This window comes from Penicillium cataractarum (genome assembly GCF_028827025.1).
Source record: "Penicillium cataractarum strain IBT 29864 chromosome Unknown utg000002l, whole genome shotgun sequence".
Lineage (NCBI taxonomy): Eukaryota > Fungi > Ascomycota > Eurotiomycetes > Eurotiales > Aspergillaceae > Penicillium > Penicillium cataractarum.
The window spans coordinates 6084748-6102708 of NW_026622738.1; the positions used below are offsets into that span (position 1 = coordinate 6084748).

General features: G+C 50.8%; 7 protein-coding genes across 7 annotated transcripts; 4 read left to right on the forward strand and 3 right to left on the reverse strand.

Moving 5' to 3' along the window:
* Positions 1–1959: 1959 nt before the first annotated feature.
* N7496_004229 (uncharacterized protein) lies at positions 1960–2416 on the forward strand (the record flags this gene model as incomplete). Its single annotated transcript, XM_056697160.1, has 2 exons — positions 1960–2027; positions 2098–2416. The coding sequence occupies 2 exons, from the start codon at positions 1960–1962 to the stop codon at positions 2414–2416; spliced, it is 387 nt and encodes a 128-aa protein (XP_056559372.1).
* A 198-nt stretch (positions 2417–2614) lies between these two features.
* On the reverse strand, positions 2615–5833 carry N7496_004230 (uncharacterized protein; the record flags this gene model as incomplete). The annotated part of the gene is made up of 4 exons (XM_056697161.1): positions 2615–3386; positions 3452–5151; positions 5213–5525; positions 5583–5833. 4 exons carry the CDS (start codon positions 5831–5833, stop codon positions 2615–2617), a joined length of 3036 nt encoding a protein of 1011 aa, XP_056559373.1.
* Positions 5834–7442: 1609 nt separating this feature from the next.
* N7496_004231 (putative amino acid permease) lies at positions 7443–9202 on the forward strand (the record flags this gene model as incomplete). Its single annotated transcript, XM_056697162.1, has 3 exons — positions 7443–8622; positions 8685–9025; positions 9086–9202. 3 exons carry the CDS (start codon positions 7443–7445, stop codon positions 9200–9202), a joined length of 1638 nt encoding a protein of 545 aa, XP_056559374.1.
* Positions 9203–9333: 131 nt separating this feature from the next.
* N7496_004232 (homocysteine S-methyltransferase family protein) lies at positions 9334–10429 on the reverse strand (the record flags this gene model as incomplete). The annotated part of the gene is made up of 2 exons (XM_056697163.1): positions 9334–9471; positions 9530–10429. The coding sequence occupies 2 exons, from the start codon at positions 10427–10429 to the stop codon at positions 9334–9336; spliced, it is 1038 nt and encodes a 345-aa protein (XP_056559375.1).
* An 863-nt stretch (positions 10430–11292) lies between these two features.
* N7496_004233 (acyl-CoA carboxylase subunit beta) lies at positions 11293–13182 on the reverse strand (the record flags this gene model as incomplete). The annotated part of the gene is made up of 3 exons (XM_056697164.1): positions 11293–11771; positions 11833–12415; positions 12490–13182. 3 exons carry the CDS (start codon positions 13180–13182, stop codon positions 11293–11295), a joined length of 1755 nt encoding a protein of 584 aa, XP_056559376.1.
* Positions 13183–13504: 322 nt separating this feature from the next.
* Positions 13505–15577, forward strand: N7496_004234 (putative pyruvate carboxylase; the record flags this gene model as incomplete). Its single annotated transcript, XM_056697165.1, has 2 exons — positions 13505–13557; positions 13615–15577. The coding sequence occupies 2 exons, from the start codon at positions 13505–13507 to the stop codon at positions 15575–15577; spliced, it is 2016 nt and encodes a 671-aa protein (XP_056559377.1).
* A 418-nt stretch (positions 15578–15995) lies between these two features.
* On the forward strand, positions 15996–17369 carry N7496_004235 (putative inositol 5-phosphatase; the record flags this gene model as incomplete). The annotated part of the gene is made up of 1 exon (XM_056697166.1): positions 15996–17369. One exon carries the CDS (start codon positions 15996–15998, stop codon positions 17367–17369), a length of 1374 nt encoding a protein of 457 aa, XP_056559378.1.
* Between the last annotated feature and the right edge of the window lie 592 nt (positions 17370–17961).

Below are 17961 nucleotides of genomic sequence, written 5' to 3' on the forward strand. Positions count from 1 at the left end.
TGCATGAAGCCTACATACTGGAGTGCCAGCTGATCCCTTTCTTCCAGCTGTGGTTCATGGCTATGGTAGGCACAAAGCGGATATGGGAGACAGTATGCATGCAGCTCTTATGGTACGTGGTTGATATCGAAGACACCCTCAATCAAGATTCTTACAATTTAGCAGTGGTTCTTTATTGCCCAGGTACCCTACAAAATCGCACTTGGCTTTACGAAAGCTTCAATCGTCCTTTTATATCTCCGAATCTTCATCACGGAAATCTTCCAACGAGTCGGAAAAATATATATAATCTTCATCACCACTTGGACAATCGCATCAGTCTTGGTCACGATATTTCAGTGCATTCCAATTGAAGCCTCGTGGAACAAAAACATCACAAAAAAGAGATGCGTGGATAAAAATAGTTGGTGGTACGCATTTGCGGCGATTAACACGGTTACGGACTTTTTAATCGCCATTCTTCCAATTCCTCCACTCTGCTACCTAAAGCTTTCAAGACGCGATCGGATTGGATTGTTCTGTGTCTTCAGTGTTGGGGCTTTGTAAGTTTTATCTGGCATCATCTGGCTTTTGTGTTGAACAGAAGCCTAATTTGCGACAGTGTCTGTGTGACTAGTATCCTCCGCACGGTGGCAGTATCTCAAACCTCGACTGGACTAGACCAGAGCTGTGAGTACCCTGAACCCTTGAAATTCCTCAAGCTTGAAAGACGAATTACTAATCAGGTTTCCCTCAAAGGGGACTTCATCCCACGCTCAGTCTGGACTCTTGTGGAATGTAACATGGGAATAATATGTGCCTGTCTTCCTATAATGCGCCGGCCACTAAGCTTCGTGTTTCCATGGCTCTTTAGAGGATCTACTCGAAAGGACTCGGAAAGGCTCAGCTACGTTCCCCTCGAGCTCAGATATACAAAGCGCCAACTACGTCAACAAGACAGCCACAGCCAAGAGGAAATTTTGCAATCGGGTACACAACGAGAAGGGAATTTGAACGAGGAGCAAGATATTCAAATTTCTGTCACGACGGAGATTCAGCAAAGTGTCGCGAGACTCGGAGACGGAAGTCAGAAGGGATATAATAAGTGATGAATTGCTCTGGATATCCACCGAAACCTAGCTAGTCTAAACTTCAGGCCAACGTATACATTATCACTATGGCCGTTCAGCGAGGAGGCACGGAATTAAAAGTTGGAACTTATTTGGGAATTACAATGTCTTTGAAGACTTCTTTTCTGCTAGCGAAGGAGCAATCCGTACTCCTTTACACTATACCGTCTCCAGTGAATCCCCAAATCTTGTCAGAATACTCCTGGACGCGGGCGCAGACCCTACGGCGCGATCCACAGGCAAACAATACCATGGCGAGCCACCTTTAGATGCTGCAGAGTTTATTCGAATTCCCAAGAATAAAGAGGAAATCATTACTCTTCTTCAGTCTCGACAAATTACGGTAAATGAATGAGCTGTGTACGCTAGATTTGCGATGGATTATATTCAAGATACCTCCGTCAGTAACTTACCACGACTATCAGAATACCCGCAAAATTGGCGGCTGTTAAAAGTGCGGCTCATACGGTGACGGCTGCCTAGTGACCAACAACTACGTCTATCAATTCACAGCTTGTCTGGCATCGTTGGCAGGAAGAAGCTACCACACTCTCTAACCCTCATCTTCAAACACTCCATGGCTATGGACAGTAAAGGCAACCCCGAAGTTTATCGGACATTTTCCTCGGTCGGCCGACCCAATGGGGTATAGCTCGGATATACCGGACTTTACTGCCTTCAAGCAATACGAACGAAGTATACAACATAATCCTGGAACAGAAATATAAAAGGCACTTCGATTCTGGTAAGTCAGAAGTTTCATCACATACAGAGACAAAATCTGGACAGCCATACGCACACAGCTATACTTCTCAATCGCCAAAGCTTACAAAAGACCCAACTCAACACTATGGACATCAAGCCTGAAACCTTGATCTCTGTTGACTGCATGGAGAGTGATGAAAAGGATCACCAGAGGTAGGTTTTCGAAACTCTTTACAAAACTAGTATTCCCGACCGATCAAGCTGATTATCGATGACTGGCTAGTACAAGCCCGAAAGTGCCCTGCATGAGCCATGGTCTTAGCAAGACCCCACTTCTCGATCGTGAGCTGCAGAGGTCACAGACACGGGAAGTTATCCACGCTATATCATCGGCGTTGAACGAACTCGTCGACGACAAGAAATGCACCAAGTGCACAGTGGAGAATCTTTCAACTCTACTTACAGAGCACATCCGGAACCTGAGGGAGGCGAAGCAGAATGGACAATGGTCTAAAGAAGATAGAAAACTGCTCAAGGCAGAGACCAAGAGCCTATTGAAGCCAGTCAAGAAGCAACTGAAGAGCCTATGGAAAGCAAATTAGGAGAGTTTTTGATTTGAGGGTTTTCAGGAGTGCTAGGTGTGGACCAGGGACATGTTTCGAAAATCACCTATGCTGAAGACACGTCGTAATTTGGACTCTACCTGTATCTTTGTCGAATTAATAATATATGTTGTGAAGACAGCTGCACGAGCTCTATGGCAAGAATAACTAATTTAAAACTAAAATTAAGCATCGATATTATACAGTCACATCGGGCATCAGGTCCCGTCTCACGATATGCGACTCGCCCAACGTGCCCTTCATCACGAGCACCAAATCATCAATTGCGCCCAAGAATTTGAGGTAGGCAGTCACAGCAACACAGAAGCGACGGTAGTTCTCGTCCCTAATCAGATCCGTGCTGAGCTCGATCTCAACTTGGTGAACTTGCCAGAACTCGTAGCAGCGCTTGAGGAGTGGAGTGGGAAGCACCTCGGGAAGAGGATCGCCAGTCTTAAGAGCTTGCTCCACAATTCCCAGGACCGCCATGATATCACCGATATTGCGGTGGTCTAGCAGGCCAGCACGGCGGGCCAGGAGTCCTTGGAAGTGCTCTGGCAGAGAAGCTGATAGATACAGCAGGCGTCCAAGGTGCTGGTTCAATTCGTGGCAAATGGACTTGACTTGGGCAAGAGTATCACTGTCGAATGGGGAGCTAGAAAACTCGAGACGGAGCAGCGCGACAGGACCATCAAGGGCAGAGAGGGCTTCTGCGAGGTCGAGTGCAAGCTGTTCCGCCATGAGACCTTCTTCACGGTCTGGCTGACCCCAACATGACAGGAGAAGTGCATAATGATCAGAGAGTGCTCGGATGGAGTTTGACATTGACTTGCAGATGTGTCGTGCGGCAGAGGGAGGCCTGGGGAACACCTGCACGATCAAGGCCGCTCCAGATCCGATCAGAACAAGTAAGAGTCTTCGCCAGAAGACATTGTATCCCCAGCCGGGATTGCCGTATGATGGAATATGTCTGGTGAAGTTGTTAGTCAGTTTTCAGCTCAACAGAACTGGTCATTTGATGGTTTCACGACTCACGTATCATCGTAGCTGTATCCAATCACCAAGATACAGGTTGCACCACCCATAATTGTCGCTTGCAAGACCGCAGGAGGCGCGAACAGACGTCCCCACATGAGAAGCATGAGTACCACAGCCATGATCGCAGCAAGCCCGTAGGGGTTTCCAGAGCCATGACCCGAACCAATGTACCAAGCCACCAAACCTGCGACACCACCGACCACAGTTCCCACGAAACGAGAGGCGATTGACAAACTAAAGTCCGACATGTATACAACAACCGTAGTCTGGCCCATGATCAGGGCCCATAAACCTTTCTCGCGATAGTAGAAGCCTGCACTGGAAGGGATCACTGCCGGAATTGCGAGCGCGATAGTAACAACTACCATGCGCATCGCGTACATCCCATCAGGGTTGATAAGCCAGTGATATGTGCCAAGTATAACACGTCCCAGCCCGCTGCGTCGTTTGATTTTGTATCCTCGGCTCATATTGAGACTTTGCTGGGCCGCTTTCGACTGCTCTTCGACCACATCGGGATCAACGGCTGGAGACTGTGCAGCAAGGACTGGGGCAACGGCAGCTTTGTGGAACGCCCAATTAAAGGCATACCCCAGTCCCCGAGGGAGCCAGAGGCGAACGCGTTGGCGTTCCTTCATCAGCGCGACAACTTGTTCCAAAGCTTTTTCCCAGGCGTCTGAGACTCCAAGAATCTGTTCTTCAAAGACCATGCCCACTGCGATTCCTCGCACTTTATGCATCGTGGGATCGTCCATGTTCTTCAACTTACCAGTCTCATCAAAGATGTCTGCATTTGTCTGGATCAGGCGTTCTGTTGTTTCGGATGCAAATGAGACACGCAGAGCTTTGAGGTTCTCCAAGGAAGATTCACTGCGTTGGAGGAGCTCATCCATTCGAGTCTTGGGTAGTTTCCCAAACCATCGCGAGGAGTTTACCGCATGAATGCAGTCAGCAACCAGAGTACTGGCGTCCTGGCAGGCTGGTAGAATTTTCGTGCAAGGCTGTCGAATAGCTTCAAGCATTTCCTGTCGAAGAGCCTCATGCTCAGGTGTGGTGAAAGCCTTCGCAAGACTAAGGCTCTCAAGTAATTGGCGCATGCCTGCTTCGCGCGGTTGCGTCTTTCCTTTCTTTTCCTCCGCTGTCTCGAGCTTAGAATACTGATTGTACTCTGCCGTAATTGCACGGAGTTTCTCTAATTTCTCTTGTCCCCCAACGCGAGATATGTGAAACTCCAGCAGGGACAAAGTACTCAGCGCAGCTCGCCGAATGGGTTCTTTCAAACTCAGGACATCGTCCGAGTTCCACCGGCTCACTGAAAAGTCCAGTTGCAGGAAGGCGAGCGCTGGCTCGATTTTCTTGTATGCCCCAAGAGATTTCATCTTCAACTTATGCAGATCTTTCAATTCCAGATGTTCACCGTCGATCAAACTGGCAACGGTCACATCCAAGGGGCCTCTGAGGAGCCGTACAATTCCTTCCATCCCCTCGAGAACGGTATGGGAAGTTGATGTTGGGAAGAACAGTATGTTGCAAGCCAATCCAATCCCAATTCCAATCGCCGCCGGCTCAATGAGAACCTTGGGCATAGTCCCATTGAAAGAGGGAAGCAGTGGCCCAATGGTGATGAAGAGATCCATAATAATGGTTCCAAAAATTTGAATGAGGGTGAACTTAGGATTCTTGGCTCGAATGCGCGCCTAATAAATTGTTAATTGGAGTTCGATTGCAGCCGCGCCCTTCATCGCGGGCCAAACTTACCAAGACGTAAATGAGGAAACAAATGAAGCAAAAGTAGACAGCCGATACACGAGCGTCTAGCATCCAGCCTTCGTAGACAAGCTGTTGCTGGACCGTTGTAACGGACTGACCAGTCGAGTTAGCCACGCTATAAGCATGTTGTCCCAGGGCTTGTAGTTTCGCCTGAGTATCAGCAGCCGGTCGCGCGGCCAGAGCCGCCTTCATCGCGATAACACCCCAACCCCATCCGAGGGCCATGCCAAAGATGAGGGTCAGAGTTCCAAGGATGAAAATGAAGACGATACCATTTGGAGGCACCATAAAAAGAACCAATCTAATCATTCAGTTAACGATAAAATTCAATTCCACGAAATGCTCAAAAGCCACTCACGTCGCGAAGAAAGTGGCCGTCCCGATTGTGCGCAAAGAAGGGCCGATAAAGATCAACAAAGAAGCAACCCATGCTGCCGTCGTGCAGCGAAAGAGAATTTTCAGATCGCGCGCATTGAAGTGATCCAACCATCCAGGCAGCTTTCCGCGTGTTCGAGACGCGGGCACATCCTTTGGTGGCATGGCGGAGTCTTCTGCGCTTGTTGCTGGTGAGGCGTCGGTAGGCGCCTCTGGTCGGGCGGGGGTCGACATTGGGCCTTGCGTATCTCCTCTCTCCTCGGAGTGAGGAAGCTAGATCAAACCCAATTCCAAGAGCCTGCGCGAGGGATGGTGTCTTCAAACGAGTGTCAGGTTGGGAAACGAGGTGTATCTAGCATTCCTCACGCTGAAAGCAGGGGAGGGTCAATGTTAAGAGGGGGAAACACGAGTTAAGTTTTGGAGCTCTGGGTCCGATCGAAAGGGTGGATCGGCACTATTGATGTAATTATTTGATTATTCTCGTCGCCCAGACTAGGATTTGAGTCAACTTCTTGGGCAAAACGCAGGCTTATTTGGGGATCGACGTCCGTCTTGCTGTTATGGGCTCTTGGCGACCTTCCCAGTGGTGAGTTATGCACGCAGTTGGGAATTATGCTGGCCGCAGAACGTGTGCTCGACAAGGTTTTTTTCTGTAGGGCGTCAAGATCCAGATAGTGCCTAGTAAGAATCTCCATCATAGTCCGACTAGGGACTTATACAGTATTCATAAGCACTAGTGAAGGGTTATGATTACGCCCATTGTCTCTTAGGGAAGTGGATTCAACTTTCGAAGGGTTTGGGGTGTACACAGTACGGCAGGCGCTAAGTAGGAAGTACGAAATGCTTCAAGCTGGAAATGTTCTTGGACTGATGAGCTTACAGTTGATAGGAGATCGAGATATACAATCCTAAGTATAGTTGCATCATAGAAGGAACAGTCACAGGATGGAGGACTCCAGTAGCTGCTTTCTCCAGCCCCTTAAGTTCGATTAATGTGATCTCACGGGGAGACAATTGTGCCTGAGGCAAACTATGTGAGCCTCAGGCACCAAAATTAAACATTTTACCCTTCGCAGATTGACCAATCAGAAGCGATCGGTCTAGAACTTCTTCCGAACTTCCTTCGAGCTTCGCACAAACTTTGTTTCACAGCCTACCGACCGCGCTAAGTTTTACCCAGGATCATTAGTGACTCTTCTGCTCGAGAATGAGCGATTGCTTGCACCAATCAAGCAGAAGAAAAATTCTTTAACCCTTCGAGCTGCATCTCAATATGCAGAAGGATGAATTAAGCGCGTACTTAAAGATCAGATCCACTCCTGCAACACCTCTCTCGCCCGTTAGAACCCCCCGCATGGTCTATCTCGGAGATCTCCAGTCTCTTTAACTTCCAAAGCGGGTGTCATATCCCCGGACCACTCATCGATCGCGTGGCCATGATTTTTTATCCCGTCCTATGACAAATGGGAACGATATCAACAAACTTTTTTTCGCCTCTTGCCTCCCCGAGTGCGCCGGGAATGAAAAATTCACCGATCGCCTCCCGAAAAAGTGGAGGTTTCACGGCGGTTAATCCAATAAGCCTTCATCCAGTGGAGAAAGTTCCGCAGTGCAAAGGACGGAGCCCCGATGTCGTGATTCTACGGCGCGCTGAGATTTCGGGGGCAAAGAAAAGCAAGCTCGTTCCCACATAAGCTTGTCATTCTAGACATTCTTTATTTTTTAATCCTGGGGGATCATCGTCTGGGGGAACGTCAACTAGTGGTTTAGTTCTGGTTTTTTTTTCTTCTATATTTCTTCGGATATCAACCACCACGCTAGTTCACTCCTCGCCAGCCTAAAGATGGAGAAGTCCACTTTGGCCTCGGACGCTATCCGTCCGGATCCTGTCAAGGTCGATGAATATGATGCGAGTCCTAAGGAGGAGCTTCAGCTCAATGTCGGCGGTCGTGGTGCGACCCAGCGTCGCCTACGGAACTATCAGGTCACCATGATCGGTTTCTGCAGTGGCATTGGCACTGGTCTGTTCATCGGTACGGGAGCTGCTTACGCGAAGGCCGGTCCTGCGGGTCTGCTGCTCGCGTATATCATCGTTGGTGCTGTTCTCTGGTGTGTGATGCAGAGTATCGCCGAGTTGGCTACTCTACTGCCCACTGCTGGTTCGTTCCCTCACTGGGCTACGCGCTTCATTGATCCATCTGTCGGTTTCTCTCTCGCCATCTCTTACGGATATTGTTATACCATCGCCATTGCCTCGGAAGTTTCAGCAGCAGCAGTTATCGTGTCATATTGGACAGATATAACGCCTGCGGTTGTCATTACTGTTGGCCTAATTCTGATTTTGATCATCAACCTGATGAGTGTGCGATTCTATGGCGAAACTGAAGTTATTGGAGGTGCCATCAAGGTCCTTTGCTTCCTCGGCTTGGTCATCGTGTCTATCGTCATTACCGCCGGTGGTGGCCCTAACCACGAGACTATCGGCTTCCGCTTCTGGCACGACCCAGGCGCGTGGACCAACTACAACGGCATTACTGGTCCAACCGGCCATTTCCTAGGCTTCCTGTCATCTTTCGTCAATGCCTCTTTCAGCTTCATCGGTGTCGAGACTGTCGTCATTACTGCTGCTGAGTCTGTTGACCCCCACCGCGCTATTCCCAAGGCTGCCCGCCGCGTCACTTATCGGATTGCCTTCTTCTACGTCCTCGGTGCCCTTCTCATCGGTATTATCGTGGACCCGCGCAACGAGGCTCTTGTCTCCGGATCTGGCAACGCGAACAGCTCGCCTTTCGTTATTGCCATCAAGGAGGCTGGTATCAGCGCCCTGCCTTCCATTGTGAACGCTTGTGTTCTCGTTGCCGCCTGGTCTGCTGGTAACTCATACTGCTGGGTTGGATCGCGCATGATCCTGGCTATGACGACCGACCACCAGCTGCCTCAGGTCTTCGGTCGTGTGACCAAGAACGGCGTCCCTTATGTTGCTGTCATCGCAGCCTGGCTGTTTGGCCCTCTGGCTTATCTGAGTAAGTACACTTGTTACGGATCAATCGGATATCTTGAAGTTTCAAGACTAACCAGTTTCTAGGTCTTGGAAGTGGTGGCCCCGCGCAGGCCTTTACTTGGCTCCTTAACCTTAGCACCGTTGCCGGTTTGATCGCCTGGGCTACTCTCTCGTTCTGCTACATTCGGTTCCATGCCGCTATGAAGGCACAGGGTCTTTCTCGGGACTCGCTCCCTTGGAAGGGTCCTCTTCAGCCATATGCCGCTTGGGTTGGCTTCATCGGTTCTACCATCATCACCCTGGTTGCTGGCTTCCCCGTCTTCTTGAAGGGCAACTGGAACACGTCTAACTTTGTTGCGTCGTACATTGGCATTCCTATCTTCATTGTGCCAATCATCGGCTGGAAGCTGTGGCATCGCACTAAGGTTCGTTTTTTGCATCGATATTCTCATTTTTGAAACATTTACTAACTCGGTCTTCTGTAGTATCAACGCGCTGCCACCATTGATCTTTGGTCAGGCCGTCTCCAAGATGGAGAGATCATGCCCCATCGGAACCCACGCAACACCCTGTGGGGGCGGTTCATCGACTGGCTTGTGTAAATCACATAAAAACATGTATATAATAGTATCTTGCATCTTGCATATCTTCTATAAAGCGACATTTTGAATGTACAGATTCTAATTCAATCGGTTCCGTAGCCGATCCACCTTTATCAGATCGTAGAGGTCATTCAGTTTTGGAACTGCTCGCGAAGCTTCTTAATGTCCTGGTGGGAAGCTTTGCAGCAACCGCCCACAAGGAAATCCTTGAAGGGGCCATGGATGCTGGCATTATTCACGACTTGGGCTAGTTGGACTTCCCAAGAGCGCTATCATCCAGTTAGCATCGGTCGGCGGTAAACGAGCTTGTAATAAGGATAGACTTACCGTGTCTCGATCTCCATTTGCATTGTAGCCAGCTGGCTTCTCCCAGATTTGCGTTGTTGTATTGTAAACCTCTCCATTCGTCCCATCAGGATACAAAACGAAGCTCGGCGTAGCAGAGATATCACCAGCAGTAATCGCTGCAGAAACACAGTCTCCGAATTTCTCAATCAATCCTGAGAGCTTATGCAGCTTGGTGCAGTTGATTCCGATTCCCCAGGGCACGCGTCCCCCATCGATAGGGGCAACAGCAGCACGCACGATCTGTTCAATCGAGCTTCCATCCGGCAAAAGATCGTCCTCGCGAGGGAAGACACAAGCAATCCAAAAAGGCACCGTGATTCCTGCATCATGGATAGCCCTCCTAACCGCACGAATCTCATCGAGGCGGGGCAAAGTCTCGAACGCAACATATTGCATACGCGAGAGCAAATCCCCCTCCGCCTCCAAGAAAAGTCGCAATCGGTCCAAGTGCCAGCGATACAGCGCCTCCTCACTATCATGCTCGGCGTCATACGCACCGCTGTACTCTTGTCCTGGAATCATGCACGCACCATACGGGCCCAGACTGAGCGCGATTTTGGTACTATCGCGAACCTTGGCTCGCTCTGCGACGTCCACCGCTGTCTGCAGATATGGTCCGATAGCATTCTTGGGAATGCCATTGGGGTACTCTGTAGTCTTTGTGCGGGCGAACCCCTCGGGGGAAACTTGGTATGTAGCTGTGAGAAGCACGTCTACCCCTGCCGTGCCAAAGTCCTTCTGGCAAGCATGCAGCGTTGTGGGATCGGAGACGAGCAAGTGGGTTGACCAGAGAGGTGTGGTGGTGCTATCAAAGCTCACTCCGTATTGATCTTGGAGAGAGGTTCCAAGACCACCGTCTAGAATTTGCACCGTTGCCATTGTGACTTTGGAGCTCTGGTTGTTGCTTGTGGAGTGGGGTGTTTTAAATGTGATATTCCCAGCACCTTTAACTGCCCTCAGTCCATCCCGCCGATTCGTTCGTGTTACGTAATACCACTGCCCGCATCGGGCAGGTCCATCCATCCCGTCTGGAGGCATGAGAACCGTCCCGATCGTCCTTACTGAACCTTAACTCCTCTTAATACTCTCGCTTTTAATATCTTTTCCTATAACTCCGATAACTCTCTCTAGGCTTATAATAATTGATAGCTTCATACGTTCGGACGACTCTATAGATAAAGTAGATAGTGGCTATATAAAATTAATCTAGCTTTTGGGTAAATACCAGGATGGGGTTTCTCACGAAAATAAGAAGCCCTCTACCTAAGCAACATAGATCAATCAATAAATCCATATGCACAGGCTGAATGTAGCTTCTTTTATAGATAGGTGCAATGCGAGTGTCGTGTTGTCTCGCTTCTCTCATTTCTAGGCCTAGGATCTCCTAGCATCTGGTATCATTTTAAGTAATATTCAATTAATATTTTAAGATGTAGAAATCGAAATAACCATACACAGCAAAGATACCAGGGAAATAAAGAAGCGTAATCGTCGAAGTCATTCCTGGAGCGAATGCGAATGGCCGAATTTAAACAGCTTTCGAATACCACTGGCCTTATGAGAACTCCTATAAGCGTCAGCATAGTCTTAAAATGACCGCGGGTTAGAACGCTAGCTTAGGGTCTTTAAGTTCAAGCTACGCGAGAGCACGTAATATAAGCTTCGTTACACTCCGCAATAATAGGTACCCATCAAGCTTATTCTATTTCCTGCCCAATATCTAGTTTCCCGGATCTAATCAATCAAGCGAAAATAGGATGGATCTTCCCACAGGCCCTCTCCGCCAATCTCTCCTTCATAAGCACATCATACACATGTGACGCCCACGAACAACAAACCTGTCTAGTATCCTTTGGATCAATAATTTCCTCCACACCAAAAGCATTCGCCGTTCGCACAGGATTCATCAACCGTAAATACTCTTCCTCCAACTCCTTATAGCGCTCCTCTTTCTTACCAACTTTCTCCGCCTCGCGCAGCTCATGGCGATGTCCGACTTCAATTCCACCGTCGAGTGGAAGAGAGCCCCATTGTCCAGATGGCCATGCTACTTGCATGACTGGGTCACGACTGCCGAGCATGATGCCACCAGCCACACCGAATACGCGACGAGTCACGACGTTGAAAATCGGAATGGTGGTTGTGTAGTATGTTTTGGCTAGTTCAACACCCCACCGCATTGTTGCGGTGCGTTCGGCGACGGTGCCAATGGCGTAGCCGGCTAGAAATATGGTTAGGGGACGTTGACAGAGATAGGTGGGAAATGCAGCTGAAATACTTACGAACGTCAAGGAACTGCAGGATTGGTAGGTTCATCACGTCACACATTTTCAATAGCCGGGTGAGCTTTTGGCTACCGGCAGCATCAAGTGCACCACCATTCACCTCACAGTTCAGCGAAATGATACCCACGGGATGACCACCAAGGCGAGCCAGACCACCGATAGCAGTTCGGCCCCAAAGTGCCCCAATCTCAAACCATGAACCTTGATCCACTACAGAGGTGATGATGGTTCGGGGGTTATACATGCGTGCCTGTCGACGTGGAATAATACTCCGCAAAGCCAAATCTTCACGGTCCTGAGGATCATCGCAGGGAATGACCGGCGGAGCCTCACTACCAGAATTCGGCAGATAGCTCAACACTGTACGAAGCTGCTCAAAGCACTCTGCTTCATTGGCAGCCAAGTTGTCGATAGTACCATTCGTGCAGTGAACCATAGGGCCACCCAAGTCCTGAAAGTTCAGCCCTTCTTCAAAGGTTGCACCCTCGACGACCTTCGGACCGGCATTGAATAGTGAGCCAATATCAGCTGCCATGACGGAGAAATGGCAAGATACAACTCTCGCAGCGCCCAATCCAATCTAGAAATATGTTAGCACCGTATTATAGCCTCTCTTCTCCTTACACGATTGAGGCAATCACGCAAAACACTTACAGCAGGTCCCACCACAGCCCCCAAATTCGGAATCCCCATATTCAACTGCTGGATCACAGGCCTAAACGGCCTCACAAGCGGTAAATAACTCCACCCCTCCTTCTTAATCGTAGTCACACTTCCACCCCCAGAACTCCCATCCACAAGCTTGATAACCGGCACTCGCAGCGCAACTGCCAGCTTCTCCACATAAACGGTCTTCTCCGAGCTCGCACCATCCGCATGGCCGGAGCGAATACTAAAATCGTCCGCGGTAAGGAAGACTTTCCGCCCGCGCAGTAAACCCGCTCCCTGGACGTTATTGCTCGGCACGAAGGAGACGGGTGTCTCGCGCATGGGCGCTGTCTTCTTCCATGTCACCGTGCCAGAGACGGACCCTATTTCGGCAAAGGTCCCTGGGTCGAGGAGGGCGTCGATGCGCTCGCGGACCCAGAGCTTCCCAGCTTGCTTTTGGCGTATGTAGCCGCGGTGGTTGGGGTCTGGGGTTGCTGCGATTTTGCGGAGAGAGGCAATTTGGGAGAGAACGTCTGAGTGGTCTGCTGGTAGACGAGAGGTTGCGTTGTTGGACTTCGGTTTGGTCGCCGGTGTATCTGGGGTTGGTTGTGCGGAGATGTGCGAGGAGACCTGGTTCAGGCGTTGAGCTGCGGTGTCCTGGCCTTTGGACGCGGGCTGCGCGTCATTTTCCTTTCCCATATTGATTTTGGATTGTTGTAATATGCAGATAAAGTCCCTGTTAACTCACGGTAATTGGGTGAATTTCAATCGCTGGTGAGCAAAGCTGCTCGGCTTTGTTTACTCTGGGGTGAGGGGTCAAGGACAGTCGAGTGACCATCCGAGGGCCGAGGCGCTTTTCAGAGATGCTACAAGTCAGTGAGCAATCCTCGAGAGTATGGCAATTCCAACTACCCAAAGCTGCATCTTGATATTCGTCTGACATTTATCCCTGTCTACTTTGTACTTTGGGAGCCTCTCGACTTGACTTGTTTAGTTTGTTACCCCGGATTTGCTGTACCCCATGTCGTCATCCCCGCATTCACCGACATTCAAGCGACTGCTGGTCGCCAACAGGTACGACTTTCTTCAACCCTAATTTGAGCAGAATGTGTATTGATTTACAGTTTATAGAGGCGAAATAGCCGTGCGAATTCTCCATGCTGCACGAGAATTGCCTAGCCCAGTGGAGACATTCGCTCTCTACACCTCAAATGATCGGTCGCATTGCGACTTGGGGTATCCACAGCACGCTATCCAGATCCCCTCCGCATCTTCCTATCTAGACATCTCTCTGCTTGTCGACCTAGCTCGCAAGCACTCCATAGATGCCGTGCACCCAGGCTATGGCTTTCTCAGTGAGAGCGCCGAGTTCGCGGATCGCATGTGGACCGAGGCTGGCGCTGTCGTGATAGGACCTGGCCCAGAGAATCTCGCCCGCACGGGTGACAAGCTTCAGGCAAAGCAACTAGCGCGGCAATGCGGTGTCCCTGTGCTGGAGGCTATGAGTCGACCGACTGCTAATCCAGATGAAGCGCGGGAGTTTGCAAGACGTGTCGGATTTCCCGTTATGATCAAAGCCGTGGATGGAGGAGGTGGGAGAGGCATTCGTCTTGTCCGCGAAGAATCAGAGCTAGATAATAGTATCCAGCGTGCTATTGGTGAATCGCCTTCGCGAACAGTCTTTGTCGAAAAGGCTGCCGTGGATGGATTTCACCATGTTGAGATTCAGGTCATCGGTGATGGCACTGGCCAGGTGCGCCATCTCTGGGAGCGAGATTGTAGCGTGCAACGACGATTCCAAAAGGTGGTGGAGTATGCTCCAGCTCTAATGTCTGACCGTGGCTTGATTGCTAGAGTGATTGACTCGGCATTGAAGATGGCGAGTGAAATTCGGTATCGCTCGTTGGGGACATTCGAGTTCCTGGTCAGTCAAAGCAAAGGGGAATTCTACTTCTTGGAAGTCAACCCCCGGCTGCAGGTTGAGCACACTATTACAGAGTCTATCAGCGGGATAGACTTGGTCCAGACACAGCTTCTTCTGGCACAAGGATGGACCTTCCAGCAGTTGAGCCTGGGATCTGATGTGAATGCCAGTGCTCCACCGCCGAATTCCCACTCCATTCAGCTGCGTCTCTGTGCAGAAGACCCCAGCAACAATTTCGCTCTGAGTATCGGCAAAGTGACCGAGTTTACCGTCCCTAGCGGCCACGGCATTCGTGTCGATACCAATATCAACGCCTCCGGGGCTTCTCCATTGGTTGTCGGCTCGAACTTTGACAATCTTCTCGCCAAGATAATCGTCACGGCATCCACCTGGGAGGCCACCGTCCGCAAGGCCCAGCGAGTCCTGGCCGACTCGAGGATCTCCGGCGTCAAAACAAATCTCAACCTTCTGCGGGGCATCGTAGCGCATGCCCATTTCATGACGGGTCACACTGACACGCAATGGCTTAGCCTCAATCTCGACGAAGCCTACCAGTTGGGTGAAAGCATTGCCAAGAATCTGCAAAGCCAGCATGTCTCCAGAGGTTCCTCTCCGCAGTCAATGTCGCAGAGTGGACTGCCGGCATCCAACTTGCTGTTCCGCAAAGGGGACGCGTGGTCCATTACGCTACAGCCACTCGAGAACGGGAACCCACAAGCATCGGCCAAGATAGCGCATCACCTGAAGCTATCGCGGGTCCTGCGAAATGAGTTCCCCACATCTTTGGCTGCCGAGATCGAGTACACGACTCCAACTTCCAAGACGGCTGTTCCGTATCGTATGCAACTGGATACGACTACGACGGCGGCGTCGGCATTGGTCTCCTCGTCACACCGGCGGGGCGACCCGAATAACCCGCGTCATATCGTGCTCCCGCTGTCAGGCAAGTTAATCGAGATCCTGGTGGCGAGTGGGGATGTCGTGGCGGAGAATCAGGTTTTGGCTTTTGTGAAGCAAATGAAGATGGAGCTGGAGGTACGTAGTCCTCGTGCGGGGACTGTACGATGGGTGTATGAGATGGAGGATGAAGAAGAGGATGTTGCAGAGGGGATGTTGTTGGTGGAATTGGATGAGGAAAGGAGGGGGGAGCAAATAAAGGGAAAGTTGTAGAGTATAGATATACCAGCAATTGTATGGAATACAGTAGGCGAATAACCAGCCAATGTCACAAACCCATAGAACATGGGTTGTAATCAAGACTTCTTCAAAATGCTACAATTGGCTGCTCTCTACATGAACCAGCATCATTGGTCTAGTGGTAGAATTCGTCGTTGCCATCGACGAGGCCCGTGTTCGATTCACGGATGATGCATATCTTTTTTGGTCTTTTTACCATTGAATCTCCACTCTTTTTAGGTGTGGAGTGGTGGGGTGTATCCTAGAAAGTAATTTTTTGAGCGTCTCCGTTTGTGTATCGCTTATCGCCGAGCTCCACTGATTAACGTGGGCACGTGGTTCATCCCGCACGACGTCACCGCTCTTCAGCTTCCAAGCTGCAACTTCAGCACAGCACAACATCCCCCTCAACATGGAGGAGCTAAACCTATACATTCTAACCTCAAACTGCGCCCGGAACCTGATCGACGTCGACCTCTTTGCAGCCCACTTCTTCGATGTCCTCCCCACCTCGACGCCAGCGCCAGAGCTGATCGTGCTTTCATTACAGGAGCTCGCTCCGATCGCATACTCCTTCCTGGGCGGCTCCTATCTACTCCCATACTTTAATGCATTTATCAAGGCAGTCAAGCAAGCGACCGCAAAACAATGGAACAAATCTTATGTCGAGCTTGTCAAGGACCACACCGGCATGACGGGGTTAATGGTCTTTGCGCGCGCTGATATTGCGGGCAGGATATCGTGGATCGATACCGCCCATGTCGGATTTGGGCTACAGGATATGGGGAACAAGGGTGCGGTCGGTGCTCGGCTTAAATATGTGGTGGAGGGACGATCGTCTCAAACTGCGGATTTGACGTTCGTTGCGGCGCATCTGGCACCCATGGAGGATGGGTTGGTAAAGAGGAACCTGGATTGGCAGAGTATCGTTGAGCGATTGGTCTTTCCGCATGGACAGGGCTCACCTCGGACGGTGGAAGGCGACGGCCAGCACACGGACGAGAGCACCTCGCTCCTGAATGAGCGTGCCAATAGCTCGTCGCATAACCTCTTCGCTCCTAATTCATACCTATTCCTAGCCGGAGACCTCAATTACCGCACATCCGACGTCAGTCCGCTCAAGGAAGATCTCATACGCTTCCCCAAGCGTTATGCCGACCCCAGCAGTCCTTCTCACTACTCCCACCTCCTCCCAGAAGACCAGCTCATACGCGAGATGCGTGCAGGCAGGACCTTCCATGGTCTCTTCGAAGCCCCCATCAACTTCCCCCCGACATACAAATTCTCTGACGCAGCGCAGCAAGATGCCCGGCGCGCCCTGGAGACCGGCGACTCGGACACAGAGTGGAAATGGTCCTCACACCGGTGGCCCAGCTGGTGCGACCGCATCCTGTACCTGGACGACGCGGCGTCACGGGATACTAGCGACGGTGCAGCTCACCGGACAGTCAAACCGGTCGTGTACGACGCGCTCCCACTGTTTCCTCACTCGGATCATCGCCCTGTCGCGCTGGCTGTGAGCGTGCCTCTGAGACCTACTGCCGCACCTGAAGATGCGGATCACATGGCTGGCGATGCGAACGGCGGGGGCAAGACTGGAACTGTGGCTCCGTTTGCAATCGATCCTACCTGGCGGTCTCGGCGGGATGCGGCGCGGCGCAAGGAAATAGTCGTCGGTGTGTTGGCCTACTTAGGGTTGACTTGGGAGGGGAATGGGATGGTGCTTGCGTCTGTGGTGGGACTGTTAGGTGCATGGGCGGTCCTGCGGTCGATATGGGGTGTGTAAAGGGGAAGGCAGTGCGATGGGGTTGGGGGGAGTGAAGACTGAGGGTGGCCTGATTCAATTCCAGTAAGATGAGCAGCAGGGATGGACAAGTATAGGTGTTTCGCGATATTTCTTTGGGAAACGAATCATGCAATGAATGATATTGGGTTATACGACAACCCGCCTAACCCTCTTCCTGTCTCGGCTAACCCCCAGGCCCATCCACGGCTGTGCATTCTGTCTTGTCTCGTCTGTATCCCCGGATCGATACATAAAGTCCCTTTATCTTCAGCAAGCGATCTCGACTGCGCCCTCGCTGTATCCTATCGGTTCGACTAGGGAATGTACGTCAGCCACTAGCCCCCTCCTCGGCTTATTCGGGTGCCTGTAGGTCCTGCACAGAACACCTGTATCATGACGAAATTCCCCATCAGATAAAACAGGAAGAATACAAACTGCGGCTGACAGTGCCAATTCGTCCGAGCGGGCCGCTATCGAGCAGGGATCGGCTAGGTCGAATCGGTGCAATGGATACTATACTCAATAATCAATAATGTATCCGCCGACTCCGGATCAAAGCCCACTGTCCAGAGGTCTAGTCCTCCGGTAACCA